Source organism: Oxyura jamaicensis, chromosome 4 (genome assembly GCF_011077185.1).
Source record: "Oxyura jamaicensis isolate SHBP4307 breed ruddy duck chromosome 4, BPBGC_Ojam_1.0, whole genome shotgun sequence".
In the NCBI taxonomy this organism is placed as follows: Eukaryota; Metazoa; Chordata; class Aves; order Anseriformes; family Anatidae; genus Oxyura; species Oxyura jamaicensis.
This window is the reverse complement of record NC_048896.1, coordinates 88154519-88170641: the sequence shown is the minus strand read 5'-3', so window position 1 is coordinate 88170641 and position 16123 is coordinate 88154519. Positions and strand designations below refer to the sequence as shown.

At 45.9% G+C, this 16123-nt stretch overlaps 1 protein-coding gene across 6 annotated transcripts in view; it reads left to right on the top strand.

The window, feature by feature from the left end:
* Positions 1 to 16123, top strand: part of FGFR3 (fibroblast growth factor receptor 3) — a 55840-nt gene that overhangs the window by 15634 nt on the left and 24083 nt on the right. For all 6 annotated transcript variants that reach the window (XM_035324597.1, XM_035324596.1, XM_035324594.1 and 3 more), the window contains exons 3-5: positions 4598 to 4861; positions 9349 to 9402; positions 15405 to 15574. In XM_035324597.1, coding sequence (XP_035180488.1) covers positions 4598 to 4861; positions 9349 to 9402; positions 15405 to 15574 — 488 coding nt within the window. The remainder of the gene's footprint in view (positions 1 to 4597; positions 4862 to 9348; positions 9403 to 15404; positions 15575 to 16123) is intronic.

Sequence of the window (16123 nt, the reverse complement as noted above, 5' to 3'; positions counted from 1 at the left end):
CTCTGCATATTTCCATCAGACTGTTGTGGGGAATAATACTACCATGGCCCCCAGTAACATCATGGGACAGTTACGTAGAGACCAGGACTGACCCCACAAGGAGGAGACGGCACTGATTTGAGCCTGGGGATAACCTGTGTCCTCTCTGGCACCATGGCCTCATTCATCCCAGCAGTGCAGGGCCTGGGGAGGTTTCCATGTCCCTACAGCAGTGAGCCACGGGCTCAGTAGCTGCAATCATTTTTTCCTGGGAACAGGACACCAGTCTCTGCAGGAGAAAGCTCGGTGTGGCTGTTACCCTGTGATCCTATAATATATTCTGTCACGGTGGATTTAGCGCAATAAAATACATAGAACGAGAAAACAGTTTTGAATTAACCTACAGAGAGGAAATGAGTAGAGTGCTGCTATCTTTCTGCTTGTTAACATGGCAAATACAGATTGAACAGAGGAAAATGCTCTCCACTTAAACACGAGCCACCAGAGCCGCTTGGTTAATGTCACCACTGAGCTGTGAAATAATCATGGAAAAACCTCCCTGGGATTTTCAGGGCTCTGGATCGGGGTGAGGAATATTTAGTCATGGTACTGACGGTGGCGAGCCTCAAGCCTGTCCAAAGTCCTGGGGCTCCCCCACCCCACTGAGCATCCCCCAGGCGCCATCGTCCTTCACCTCCCGGAGCAGCCATGGTGCTTTGTGTCACAGCACCTGGAAATAGTCCCCGACACCAGGGAGGGCATCAGCCAGGGTGCAGGTTGGCTTAAAGTTTTGGGGGAGCGATAGGCAGCCCAGGAATATCAGCCCAGGAGAAATAAATCCCCGTATATCCTTCTGCAGCTCTTGAGAGCTGCCTGCGTTCAAACCAAAATAAAACACTTCCAGGCTCAGCCCGAAACAAGTATTGATGTCTAAGAGGAGCAGACATTTGATGGAAATACTGACACGCTTAAGTATGCAGAGCTCTGAACCACACAGAAAGTGAATTATTGCTGGGATGAGCCAAGCAGCTACAGAGATGAAGTATCTTATCCTTATAAGTGAATCCACACAAAAGCATTTTAGTGTAGCTGGGCCAGCTGCTTCTCGTTGTGGAAGGTGCTTCCCAGCGAGTCACTGCCTTTTTGCTCTGCTGAAAGGTCCAAAAATTGCCTGTTTCTCTGCAGCCTGTGTGCTACGGGCAGCAGCAGTAACGCTGCAAGTGCAGATCTTCCTCAGAAGTGTCTCTTGGTAATTCCCGACTCATTACTGCTTCGGCTGAACTAATAAATGGTTGAATCTGAATCATATCTTGGGAGCCCAGTGCGTGAATTGCCTCCTCCTCAGTATGAACCCATTAAAGCTGCAAACTCATTAATCCCAGTGCTGCTAGCAAGAGGCGGAGCGGCCTCCCTTAGCCCTCACGGCAGCTGATCCCCAGTCATTCCTACCTGTGGAAACCTGTGCTTACAGCTCTCTGCTGCGGGGTTTGAAAAGATGCTTTTAAGGTTGGCTTAATCCCAGTAGGAGTTTGGGAGAGCGGCATGGGGGAACCTTCATAACCTGACTTGCAGTAGAAACACTTTAAGTTCAAAGGGGGATAGCTGTTTGCCAGCAGTGAGGATGGTTTTCTTAGGACGCAGGACTGATACTCGGGTGATGGGAGCTGTAACCCCAGTCAGTCTGAAAGCTTCTTCCCAGCAGCGCTGCTTTGCAGCGGGACGTTTTGTGAGTGCCTACATCAGCTGCATGTCCAGATGCAAGAAGCAACTGTTGGGAGAGCTCAGTGCCTGTTCCCCCTGCTGGCTTCTTTATCAGCTAGCAGTGGGAAATCCGGGATGAAGAAGGAGGCTAAACCCTCCCCAGGTCCCCAGGAGGACTCAGCCTCTCTGCATTAAACCCTGTGCCAAGATGTTGTTGGAGATGTAGGCTTCTGCTCGCCAGCCTGATGGTCAGTTAAGGAATAATAACAGTAAAACATCATTGTCCAAGGTCCCAGTTAGGCAAAGGGCTCAGGCACTTCAGTGCACGTTGGAGTACTTTGTAGAGGTCCTCAGTTTAGGTCCTGTTTATTGTTTACCCATGGGTATATAAACTGAAACTTGAAAAACTGTTTAAAGAATTGAGATTAAAACCATCAGTAACGTTCTCCTTTTAAGTTGTCACTCATTCAAATTTCCAGGTGTTGCACACGGTTGATGGGAATAAAGTCAGTAGGACTGAAGTGTGTATTTAACAGGCATCAGATATCTGCTGGAGACCAGCTGGGGAGATTGAGGGCAGAGTTGTCAAAATGAAGGTGTCAGGAACAAGAGATGAGGCTCCTTTCCACAGGAAGCTGCCTTGTCACTTTGTCATTAACACGGGTTCATTATGGTTTTAAGAAAAGAATGACTTCCTTTTAAATGGCTAACCAGCACAGTTTGGTTTGGGCTTGTTCCTGTTTGATAGGTTTACGATACAAAAGCCAAAATATACAAGTCTTGATCATTTGGCAAACAGCTCAGGTAAAACCGTGTTTTGTATGGAGGAATGGTGCAGCTGCGTGGGGTTTGTTTTCCAGTAGATTAAATGAGCAACAGCTTCCATCCGAGTCAACAAAGATCGGTAGCCATCCATTCAAGTGCAAAGCTGTATACGGGGCTTTTTTATCAGAAGCCAAAGCTGGTACCATGCAAAAAGCCCAGAGAAGGGAGGCAAAACCCTGAAATGAACATATAAAACAGAAAATTCCTGTTCAGCTGGTGCTGCATGTTTCTTTTTCTCAACCATATTTCCCCAAGGATCTCCCAGCTGGGAAGAGACCGCGGGCAAACACTCAGCATTGTAGCAGGGGTGATGGAGATGCTGGTGTTCCTTCGTCTTTCTCTTTTTACTAACAGTGTATATTTCCAAGGGAAAATCTTTCCATTAAAAATAATATATAAAAAAAAGAAACCCTTAACTGTGTGAAGACCATTCTGGCCAAAACCAAAAATATTTGAGTTGGAATTACTGCCAGGCTATTAGGGAAGGGTGCTTTGTGACCCCAATGTGTGTGGGCTTTGCCTACTGCGGGATGATACCTCCCATGAAATGCTACTTTTTCAGGCCCCTAGAATTCATTGATTTTACCATGTAAGGCTATCAGCTGAAGCATTCACGTGTTTTTAAAGTTCCACGAGTATAAAAACTCAAGGAGAAAAGTAATACATTTTTCTTTTATAACCCGTTCCAATTCTTCCACATAATAGCAAAGAGCAACTGTGCTACAGTGCCTCATAATCAGGTGTTCTGAGCTGCTGAAATGTTGGTTTCACAGTTAAACTCTAATTATTCATGTGCTTGAGCTGCAAAATTAGGATCTCTATCCATATCTGATTACTGTCAGAGGTAAAGTTGGGCCACCTGTGGGCTGCCTGAATTTGGATCATGGGAGTAGGTTCAGACTGGTCTGTTTTGCATTACTTCTTACTTGCTAATCGTGTAATCTTAGCACCAGAGAGTCTTCTTCTCTGTGGATTAGGAATCTGTGCAATATGTAGTGTACAAAACCAAGAAGACTTGTGTGTGGTGGAGCACAACATCTCAGAGCTGGTGGAAGCCAGAAAGAAACAGATGGAGCATTGCAAAGTGAAAATGTTGGTTAGCATAGACAAAGCAGGGGACCAGTGTTCATGCTGTTCATACGGGGGGGTTGAGGGCAGCTGGGGAGGGATGAGGCTTCTTTTTCTAACTGGTGTAAAAGAGGAAGAAATTATTACATGTCTAAAGTGAGTTTATATGTCACTGCCAAATGAGTCTGAGGACTGTGAGACCAAGGAATTACACTTTCAGCATGTCTTGTGTTCCTTTGTGGGAAGACTTCTGAGTTGGAACCTTTCCTTTTGTCATTACCCTACAAAACTCCCCAGCCCACAGCAGGATTCCCTGTCCTCACTAGTGTAACAGGCTGCTGCAGCTGGTAGGTATACAGATCTGAGGGATTTCACCTTTCACGTTCAGTCTTTGGTTCTGCACACCTTCATTGCACAGAGCAGAGAGCTAGTGGGTGGGAACATTATTTTAGCTATTCCAGCTTGTCTGCTGTGCAGCCTTCTCCCTTGTTTCCTTCAGCCTTCGGAGGCTGCCTTGGGGCCACCCAGAGTCACTAGAAAAATTGGGTTAATCCCCATTCCTGCTCCTTGCTGAGTCCTACAGCACTTGTGGACTGCCTCATAGGAATGAAGAAGTCGAGATCCAGAGACCAAACTATTCTTCTCATGCTTATTTCTGCCAGATCACCACCCACATGCAACGTTGTATTTTGCAATGACCTTGCTGTATTCTGTATTATGCTGGGATCTGTGCTGTATTTTGTGATGCACTAGTTGGGACATTCATGTTCTGGTCCCTACAGCATTGAAGCAATCTCTACAAAGCAGCCAGAGACCTGACTGCGTTCTGCAGAGCTGCGTTTCTGCCTTACTACCTGCTTGGGGGGGTGCACAAGTCTCAACCTCTGTCAAGAAGAAGGTCTAGGTACATAGAAGCATCTGTAGGGCAAATAGAAATATAGAAATACATTTTGTTTGTGATTCTCTGATCTTTTGTTCTCTGATACCTGCCCTTACTCATTTCCATGTCTTTTTCCCTTTGCAGAATACTTGAGGAGTGAGACCGCCTTTCTGGAAGAGTTGGTGTTTGGAAGTGGAGATACCATTGAACTTTCCTGCAACACCGAAGGCTCTTCTGTGTCAGTTTTCTGGTTTAAAGATGGTATTGGGATTGCACCTACCAACAGAACTCATATTGGACAAAAACTGTTGAAGATAATCAACGTGTCTTATGATGACTCGGGGCTCTACAGTTGCAAGCCAAGGCATTCCAACGAGGTCCTGGGAAACTTTACAGTCAGAGTTACAGGTACGTGCAGAAGCACGGCTGCTTCACTGATTTTTTTTTTGTATTTTTGCCCCTTCACATGTTCAGCGCAGCTGGTGCTTGGCAGTGTTTTTCCATACTTAGTAGGTCTTTACCTCCCCAGCAACTCCTGGCAGTAATTAGTCTAGCAAAACAAAAAAACAATCAAAGAATGCTTGTGCGTCTGTACCAAATGTTAAAACTTGATGTTCAGATAGAGAGAGACTTGGAAATGGTGCTGGTCAGATTAAACCTCAAATTCTTCGTAACACTCAAATAGATGCAATGCTACACGTGCCTTTGAAGTCTTTTGTGAGTGAACTGTGGCTCAGGGAGGTTCAGTGACTTTTTCTACCTTATGTGGCAAATCAGTGGCAAAATTGGATGTCAAAGCTGGAGGTTCCTGAATGCTGTATCCCTATTTTAGCTGATAAATGTCTCTTCCCTCCACCCCAGTTATCGCACATGACTAGTTTGTTTCAGAAGTAGCTTATCTGCAGACTGCATGTCTAGAATATGTGCTTCATCAGAGGTACTTACTGCGAACCATATATTGCAAACAAGTGATGCGTTAGCAAAGCACATGCTGTCATTTGCGTGGCCATATTTTCCATGATGGGGACAGTAGGACAGAACAGCTACAAGCTGTCCAAGCTTGGATTGCTCAACAGAGGGTGCCAGAAAAAAATGTTGTTCCCAGATAGCTAACAAACAATGTTAAGATCATCTTCATGATTTCACATTGCTGCATTGGTAGAAGGATATCTGTCACTGAGAGCTGATAAAAAGCCTCCTAATCACACAGACTAAAGGCCTGAATTTTCAGAAGAATTAACCCCCTGTGGATCTAAGGTTTTGAAAATTTTTCTTCCCCTGTGTGCTGTTGGAGCCTTATCAAGTATTCCCAACACAGTAGGTCCTTGCCTCCAAAAGTTGAGTTCCCTCAAAAAGCAAGGGGCTCCATTTGAAAACCAAACACAGAGATGTCTGTGATAGCAAATCACATCCACTCCATAAAGGTCTTTCTCTTGCCAGAAATAGGATTTTGTGTAAGTGAGAGAATCAAACCATCGTGAGAATAAAAGCTCGTTTCAGCAAGCCTTCACCAACATCTGCTTTTCATTGAACATTACTGGAGATTGCTGTGAATGCTTCAAGGTCATATCAATTAAATGGTTAAAGAAGTATTTGGCCCTTGAAAGGCTTTCTTTAACTAGGTACGATTATTGGGACTATCCAAGGAACTGCAGGTTGTTAGAAACGTTACTCTCTCTTTTTTTAAGTGACATTAAAATGCTTTTGAGTTCAAGGGGCAGCAGGGAGGCAGAAGAGGGCAGCTGGTTACACATTCAAATGAAACAGCTGCCAGCCCCAAAAGTTTGTAAAGTGAGAAATTGTTTTAATAGTGGAAGGGCTGATAATCCTTTGCTTTTAGAAAGTGTAAGCCCCTGTGTTTTTCCTCTTCACTAATAATAGCTAATAACAGCTTAAGAACAAGCGGGTAACCTGAACCTGCTTTCTGACAGCATTACGAGTCTTTGATTCTATTAGCCCACTGTCATTACCACCAAAGTGCTGGTAATGTGGGAGTCTCCATTTTAGTTGTCAGCAGCACTTGTTTCAAACTTTGAAGCCCTGCTCGGTGTGGCAATAGTGGCGCCTCTCATACGCTCAGATATTTCTTCATAATTGTTATTGATTGCTCAGTGTTCCACTGCGGAGAGGAGATTGTTATCTGAGATCTGTGGTTTGCGTTCCCACTTCTTAAAGGTAACACCAGCGATTAGCTCAGATGTCTCGTTGGGTGTTTATGTGGATATCTGGTGTAAGGGGCTGGAGTTGTTCTCTTTGTCAAACCTGGTTAAATCTGTACTAATGAACCGTACCCGTAAGTGAGCAAAGGAGGCTGGCTTGACAAGATGTAATGCTCAAAGCAGCTGATAGACACCTAAGTCCCTTTCTGAGAGCTGCTTCCAGATCGTATCAGGATTTTCCTGTTAGGGACCATGAATTCTGAGTTCGCAGCAAACCAGCTCTTCAGCTGCAACTTCCTGTGCCCACTGAGATGGCTGATGCTGAAGGTAGAGCAAGGAGATGCTGGAGCTGGCATTTCAAGGCTTTTCCAGGTGGGCACGCTGTGTGGCCATGCTGGCAGGACACACTTCTGTCTCTGCAGACCCTTCTGGGGGGTGCTCAGGTGATGAGTACAAACCAAGGTGGTTATGGACTGATTGCACAGAGCTGGTGTCAGCATTAGGAAGCATCAGGTACCTGAGAAGGGAGAAGCTGCTACTCTAAACTGAAAACCAGTCTGATTAGCAACAGGCTTTGATTTATTTAAAATGCCTCCTATGACAGACATGGGCTTGATTGCTTTACTAGTTCACGAGAAAAAATGTACTGCCCTCTTAAAGCACAAACACTTGATGTGAATCACAACTGAAGACTGCATGCCCAAACTGATCTCCAGGCCTGCTGGCAGAAGCTCTGCTTCTGCAGCCATTTCATGCACGCCCTCTGGATTTAGTGGCCGAGCAGCACCCCTGGGATGAGCAGCATGGGCTGCAGGTTGGTATCAGCAAAAAGAGCTTTCGAAGTACCCAAGAACAAGCTCCTCAAGCCGAGTGACTAAAACTATTAAGCCCTTCTTGCTCATAAAGAAAGCCCTTTCTGAATAGTATCTAGCCGTTTTTTGCTGATGCCAATAGGTGTTGTCTTATGGAAAGGATTACAGGTTCAGTGAATGATTAACGAATAGCTGACACATTTTTGGTCATTTTTGAAGGTGTTTTTTAGTAACCTGAATAGGAGCGTAGCTCTGAGCATGGGATAGTCTTAAAACCCAAGCGGCAAAGCTCTCGTATGAAACACAAGTAAGGTCAAAAACTCTCCCTCGATCTTGTGCAAACAGTTTGAATTGGTTTAAAAAGGGATTCTGCTGCTCTGGTCACGATTGGTTCATTTGAAACCAGAAGGAAACTGCAATCACGTGTTAATATATGGGTAACCGAATCTCAGAGTGCAGGGCTGAGAATGTACTCGTTCATCTGTCGATGCTGGTGGGTATTTGGCAAGGTTTCTGCCTTCACCAGGACTTGAGTAAACCTGCTGGTTCTGCTGAAACACCTAAAGAGGCACTTGACTTTCATCAAGCCCTGTGGCATTTCCCTGGTTCTGCTGCCAGCAGGACCTTAGCTGTGGATCTGCAGTTAGATACGTGCTTCACGTCTGCCCTGAGTCCGTGCCAAAGAGAAGGTGCAAATCACGATGTGCGACTGCAAGCTAGTGCAGGGAGCTGGTTCCCGGGTTACTTGCTGCGGTGTGCAGTATCTTTGGAATTTCCTTCCAATTCTGCAGATAAGTGACATTTGTTATTACCTTCCCCATCCCTTTTGATTTTTACCTTTGAGCTTTTTGTCGCTGGGCTGGTTAGAGAATGGCAGAAAACTCGAGTGCACCTTGGTAGGAAGGAGTCTTGGTCTAAATCAGTGTTTTGCCTTTCTGGCCACATGTTGTACACTCATCAAGTTTCCTGTTTTCTTGTGTTTAGTGCCAAGTGCTTTTACCTCTGTCTCAGAATATAAAGGCTGCTGCATTGTTAGCATTTTGCCTTTATTTAAAAAATAAATTCTTGGAGATTACATAAAGTCAGAGACACTAAATCTTCCAGACACTGAATTGTACTAAATTGCGTAAAGCTAAATCAAACACTAAGCTGCTATTTTACCATGGGATTTACATTTACAGTAGTTGTTCAGGTGCAAGGAGGGGGATGGAGGGTTCATTGTGGACAGCTTGGAGAAGGTGAGATGTTAGACCACATCAAGAGAATGAGTACAGGAAGCTTTAGAGAGACACTGATGGAAAATTCCCACCTGTTAACCTGTATTCAGTTACAGCCTCGAGGTGCCTCTGTAGAAAGGATCTAACTGAAGGCAGCTGGGTCAAGGAGTAGCCAGCAAAATGTCTATCTGGAGAGAGGTTTGATTAAAGGGGAAGTTTTAAAAGCCTTGGTCTGAGTAGTTTAGCAAGGAGTTAACACAGGGAGATGTAGCAGGGATATGCTGAGCTAAAAGAACAGTACAGAGAAAGTGAATTAGAAATGCTGACCTGTCGTTCGGTGATGTGGTGAAATAAAAAGTCTTCAGTGTGAATGCTGGGAAAAAAGAAGCGAGGAGAGCTTGTTCTGCAAAAATAAATCTCCCCTTTTGGAATTGCTTTTGTGTTTAGGAGGAGAGAGCACTTTACACATGGAGCAATAGTTGGCACGGGAGCCCAACTCTCCAGTGGCAGAGTACTGGCAAATTCATGCCCCCCTCTCCTAGTTTGGAAAGCTCCTGGCTGGTCATCCCGGCTGGTGGAGGTGCAGGGAGGGGGACACATCACTCAGATGTCCTCCCTCACTGGAGGACTGGCACCAGCAGCCTCATCCAACGCGGCATCCCCATGTGCCATCTGTCTGCTTCATTTCTTTCCCCTTCTCTTCCTAGATTCGCCTTCATCGGGTGACGATGAAGATGACGACGATGAGTCAGAAGATACAGGTAATTTCCTTTTCTGGGTTAGAAGGACCTTTTCTTTAAAAGAGGTGTGGCTGCCATGTGGAGTGGCTCACCTGAATATATGCCTAGACTGACGGCAGCTCTTTGTCACGTTGAAATTGGTGTCCTTAGGACAGGAGTGCAAACTTTTTGGACCAGGCAGCAGAAATTTAGAAATAGAAGCCAGAGTGGTATAGCTGTGCCGGTGTCTTACTGATACTTGATTTTTTCAGATGCTTGATTCTGTGAGTGAACTTGACGAACTTGAGCTATAAATTCTCCTTGCACGTAAAATCCATCCAAGCCCTCTCTGTCATTGCTTTTTTCACTGTGCTGAAGTTACACCTTGCAGTTACACATCTCAAACCTTAGCCTGCTTTATTTTTAGCGGGTTTAATTCTGGTCCTTACAAGCATCTTGGCTGGAGGCAGAGGCAGCTCGGAGAATAAAATTCACGCTAGCCAAGCGCCAAATTTACTGCTGCCATAAGCAGGAGCAACCCCTTTGGCTTTTCTGGCCTTTTCTTTAACTCGCATGGGGAAGGGAGCCCCAGAACAGAGTCTCAGTGCTTTTTACACTGGATCTCTTTCAATCCCAGTGCTTGTTTCTTTAAGTGCAATATCATTAATCAGGATCATTACATGCTTCATAGGCGTTAGTGTTGTGTTTTATTATGCTCTTTATATTTCTGCAAAGCGAGCTGCCTGTGCATATGTGTTTTTAATAAATAAATGTCTTGCATTTGAACTCCCAATCAGCTATGTACGTTGGCAGAAGTTCAACATGACTGGAAAATTTCTCCTGCCCATAGCATTGGAGGACTCTTTAAAACAGGTCTCCCACTGTAATAAATTTGTGCCGCTGTGTTGTGCAGTATGTGGACAGTAATTGTGAGGTACGGTGCCAGGCAACCCATTGGCAGCAGTTAGTGGTTTTTTGATAGCTTCTAATTACGGGCTGGATCCCGCACGTTGAAGAGCACCTTTGCAGAGGTGCTCAGCGCTCCTGATGCCTGTTGAAGCCTGCTGGAGACATGGGAAGGGTCAGTTTTGGTCAGGGTTTGCGCTAGCTACAGAGCAACTTCTGATGAGCACAATTAATCGCTCTGTGCTTTTTTTTTAATGTGGTTTGTAGTAAACTTCATCTCTTAGCAACAGGTATCACAAAACACGGGCTGTTTTATGGTACAGAAAGACACGTCTTTCTTTACGGAGAGGGAAAACACACGTTTTGCCACATGTATTTATAGCCTGTATTCTGGGTCTTCTTGACTTCAAGGCTGTCTCTTTTTTTAGACCCGAAGGTAACCACTGGCTTTGCTTAAAGGTCTTGCTATAAAAAGTTGGATTCTCTTTTGCTTTAAAAACAGTTGATTAGCTTCAAGTGCCAGAGCGATGAAGCCTCGTGGTGTGCGGTGACATGAATGTATTTTATGTTGCTTTGTTTAATGTCACACCCCCCAAGTTAACATTGGCAGATCTTCTATTGAGTGTGGGGAGCTGCATATTAACCCCAGCAGCACCACCACTGGGACCTCTTACTGGGGACAGGGGCTGCTCGACCATCCCGAGCAGGATGCATGGGTATAGCTGGTGCCATGTCCTGTGGACTGCTCAAATGCCTATGTCCTTCATCCCTTGTGGCAAAAAGTACCCTAATGAGGTGTGTGAGCCATTGCCTGGGCATCAGACATGACCACAGTCAGGAGTTAGAGCACTGAGGGCAATAAACATGCCTCTCACACAAAAGCAGAATATAACCAACAGTTGTTCTTATGCAGAGGGAGATAATGTGTCCGGGACTGCCTTACTGCGTGTTGTCACGTTTTGCTCATCACTGAGTAATAACTTCTCCAGGCTCCTTGTGATGCTATGTGAATTTTCTGGCTTGCTTGTGTTGTTCAAGAGTTTTTAAGCCTCATATTTACAGAGAGGGGCTTGGAGAGACAACAGTATTAGTGGTATGAGTTTGAAGCCAATCTCATTAATTTTGGAGATTTCACCCAAGATTGTTGAAATCCAAGCTGGAAATACCAAAGCTGGGGGATGAGAATAAGTTTCACCTAGCGGAAATGAAGTATTTGGCCCAGAAGCCCTTGGAGACCATGGAGACAGCATCCCTTAGAGATGGGTGGCCAAAGAGAAGAAAGAGGAACCTCAGCAACTTCAAATCATCATCCCATTTGTTGTAGCCTTGTCACGAACTGCGATCCGCCTTTGCAAAAAGAGGCTTTCCAATACCTCTGTTCTCTACAGCTGTTTTTCCTGGCCCTGGAACAAAAACCAAACTCCCTTTTCACACAGTGCTCTTCTGCCCCAGTGCTCCCTACTCCTCTGTATCTGTTTGTTTGGAGCCCCTGCTGTGTAGCCCCAGCACCTTCAAAGAGCCCCTATAATCTCCAATTAAATCTGGCTGTGTACTCAGAGGTGTCAGCTGGGGAAATTACACAATTAGAGTTGATTCTGTCTGCTGCAGAATTTTGTGGCAGCTCCTAATTGCTAAATGAGCGCTTGGCTGTATTAATTATTCCAAGTATCGCTCTCAGTTTTTTAATTGGTCATTTCAGGCGGATGGGTGGCCGGTGTCTTTGACAAACAAAACGGACGGTCAGGCTTAGTGCTTGATGATGGGAAAGGGCCGGCGACAATGTTTGCGGATCCCTTTTTTTCACACCTGTGCATGCAGAAGCATTGCTTGTAATTAATTTAAAGAGAGTGGCTCTGATTTTTTTTTGCTGTCTTTCATCCTTCCTCACTCCCAAAATTCTCTGGAGCTTTGCAAGCTTTGTGTGAACAGAAGAGTTGAGCAAAAAATTTCACCCCCTTTAAAAAGCAGTAATGAAAGGACTCAGAGGGCACAGTAAACCAAAAGCGCTGATGTTTTTCTTCGCCACTCCTGAGCATGAGAACAAAGGCACCATTTTGAATGCACGGACACTTTTTTTCCAGTTCCAGTTCATTGTGCATGATGCCCTGGTTTGTTGGAAGCTTGGCATGTTAGCCTGGGGTGCCAATCCCCGAACAGCATGGGAGAGCACCCAAACGGAGGGGATGCACTCAGGGAAGAAGCCCTGTCTAACAGCAGGAAGCAAGAGCACATCGTGCATTTGCTCCATATGGAGAATATCCCTGGATACTCAGAAGAACAACAAGCAGCTGGTTTTAGAGCTGCCCTTCTCTGCAGCAGCATGTGAGGACTTCCCTGGCAGTGCCTGGTCTCTCCCTGAGCCCTCCTTGCAGCCCCAGGAAAAGTGCATGAAGTTCTCAGGAAGTCCGGGTGTGTGAGACATGCAGTTCTTGGCTGTTTTTCTAAGATACTGGAAAGTGGATGGCTGCTCTGTGTCTTGCTTAGCCCATGTTATCATGCAGCATTTGAGGCCCCCCCCCCCCCCAGATACGCATTTTGTTCACAGCGAGTTTTGCTGCGCCTGGAATTTTGCAGGAGCACAGTTGTGTAGACTCCTTTTGCTTTCATTTCTGCCAGCTGCACACCTCTCTGGTGTGATCCCAGCAAGAAAAGAACCTTAAACAGTTTTGTTTTTTTAAAAGATGCCTAGGTGTACACGCCTCGGGTGAACACCACATTCCTCTGATACATGGAGCTGACTGACAGGAGTCGCAGTGTGTTGTGCAAGTTATTTTGAGGGCAGATGCAAGCCTTTAATATTGAATTTTGCCCCCTGGAAAGGCTGTGACACTACTGAGGCACCTGTGTCCAGCCATCCAGCTGCAGAGGTGTGAAAGCATGAGATGCAGGAGCAACGCACCCAGACACCAAAGGGAAACCAGGCCATGTGGAGCACGTTAGCAGGTGCTATAACGGTGCATGCTTTAGCTGAGCAATATGAGCCTGCCTGCAAAGTCTCTGGAGCTGAAATGCCATGAATTGAAGAGCCCTTGAGCCCTTTGAGCTGCAGAGGTGGGTTGCACGGCAGTGAGCTTTGCCACCAAGTATCTATGGGATTCATCCCAGCAGAAGCGGCCCCCTCTGTGACCCCTCCCCAAGGGCTGTCAAAAAAAATCCCCACTTTGTGCGGGTGGAGCCAAGGCAATATTTTGCTGTGTTTGCTATAATTGTCCTTGTAATACTTGCAGGGCAGGGAGGAATCCGCTGGAAGGGCTGAGTGTTGGTGCTTGCCAGCATCATCTTGGCTCTTCTCTATTACCCAGGCTTATGTGAAGAGAAATGAGGGAAATCCTGGTTCTGCAGAAGCAAACAGGCGAATGCCCGCTTGGTTCCCACCTGCTTGGGATGTGTCCAGCAAATCTGATGTTAAAATGGAATATTGAATTTCCATCTGGGAAGAGAGGAGGCCACTCCTAATCGGAGGCAGACGATGTAAAACTCTGTCAGGCCTACTTATCTGTGCTAGGCCTGCGAGGTTGTGCTTATCAAATACCTTGAAAACCCATAATCCTCACACATCCCTGGGAATGCAGAGTGCTGTGACGTGTCTCTCTGTCTGAGCAATGTTTGTGTTGCACTTTTGTGTCTGGTCTGTGGTTTTTAAAGGAAGGTGGGGTCACCACTGCCCTACCTGGAGCAGGATGGGGCTCAGGGAACCAGACATGTCAGGGCTGACTGTGCTGGGGAGCGCTGGAGAGATGGAGCAGCTCAGGTGCAGCTCAGAGAGGCTTGAAAGGAAAGGGAGAACCTTGTACATCCTTGTAATGAAGAGGAAGGAGCTACAGAGGCTTTTCTGAGGTGGAGCTGTGATCCTGGGTGGTGTTTCTTTGCCTCTCATCCCTGGAAGTGCTCAAGACCCGGCTGGATGGGGCTTTGGGCAACCTGGCCTGGTGGGAGGTGTCCCTGCCCCTGTCAGGGGACTGGAACTAGATGGGCTTTAAGGTCCATTCCAACCCAAACCGTTCTGTGATTCTGTGATCTTCACCACTGCGGGAGAGGCTGGCAGCAATGCTCTCTCCCAGCAGCTTTGGTGGCCATCATGCTTTCCAAGACAGGACTTGCAGGACCAGCACCTTCAGTTTGTCTTGGCCAGAAGCAAGCAGAGCTCTGCAACCTCTGGGTTTGGGTACTCTGTGTTGGTGGGTGCTTCCTTCCCATGCACCGGTTACACTCCTTGGTCTCCTCTTTGCTATTTTCCTAAGCATTCGCCGTGTGCCCCCATCTCTGTTTGGCCTCGGTGCAGGGCATGGAGCCGGCAGGGCAAGCACCCTGAGTGCAGCTCTGCAGTGTTTCCTTAAGCAGAAACGAAAGCTTGGGAGGCTTGTTTTTAGAACTTTCTCTTTCTTTCTTTCCAGAATAATAAGTTTGCTGCCGCTGCTGCCTTAATTTGGAGTTAATATGTAATGTTTGTTACGATGCCAAGAAACATTGCTGTACTTAAGGCAGATTATAAAAAGTATCTCACACTAACACTGGTATTTTAAAACTTATCCCTGTTCAAAGGTAACATGAATCTTTAAAACTAAAATCACTTGAACTTTAAGAACATAAACATGATAAACCAGTTTGGCACTGTCTTTTTTTCCTTTCCTTCCCTTAAGGAGGCTGCACTATGTTTGGGCTCACTGAGGAGCAAAATTTTCCAAAGCACTCAGCTAATACTTTTTCTCCTCTCCCTTGCTTGGCCCATCAGCATTTTTTTTACAGTTCCAACATCGTTCTGCTGTTCATGCTTCTCAACTACTATTGTTCCGAAGGTACATCTGTATCTTTTTACACACTGAGGCCAAACCCTCATCCTTATCTGGGATAGCTCTCCCCGTTGATTTAAAAGCAGCTACCCTAGACTTACACCGGCATTACCAAGACAAGAACCTGGTCATGAACTTTTCATCACAAACCTAAAATGCAAACACCCTGTCTATGTCTATAAGAGTCATTTATCTGGAAAGCATTTCTGTGTCATTTACCTTAACTGCAGCAGGTAGCAATTTAACTGTCACTCTGCACATGCCAAAGCCTCCTCAAATGCATCTGCTCACCAGCTGATATCCTCCGCAGCAGAAACAGGCCTGTTCAGCTTGTCTTCTTTTTCTCAGGTGTCCCCTTCTGGACCCGGCCAGATAAGATGGAGAAGAAGCTGCTGGCAGTTCCCGCCGCCAACACCGTTCGCTTCCGATGTCCGGCGGGTGGCAACCCAACTCCCTCCATCTACTGGCTGAAGAATGGCAAAGAGTTCAAGGGAGAGCATAGGATTGGGGGCATCAAGGTAAGGCCTCAGTTTGGATGTCTGGTTTAATCAGAAGTTTTCTACCAACTGGAGGAAATTGTATTTCACCGTAATTAGCGTTGGTACATGTAAGAGCATGGTCCCTGCTACGCAGGAATGGGGATGTTTTTTACAGTCCTAGCAATTGCTCGATATCAAAGTGTTAGATAGGGCTGCTGTCCATCGGGATTCAAGGCTTAATTCCTTCTGAGTTTGTCTATATTGGCCATTCAGGGTTTAGGTAGAAATGAGGCTGAGTTTATGGGTGCGTTGTGGACAGCAACGAGAAAGTAATAATACTCCTAATTTCTGGAGATCAGCCCAGTGCATTCAGATGTGCATGACCAAGCCATAGGTACTCACAGCTTTCAAGGAAAAATGACTCTGTGTTGTTTAAGGTGTGGGAAGGTCCTCACCAAAGAGCTGGACTGCTGTGTTGGTGATCATTAACATTCTTGTGGTATAAATCATTGACCCTTGGTCAAGTGTTGGATTACCCTGTTTCGAGAGTAATAGCATCTGCTCCCTGGCTTCTTCCTTCTCCCTCTT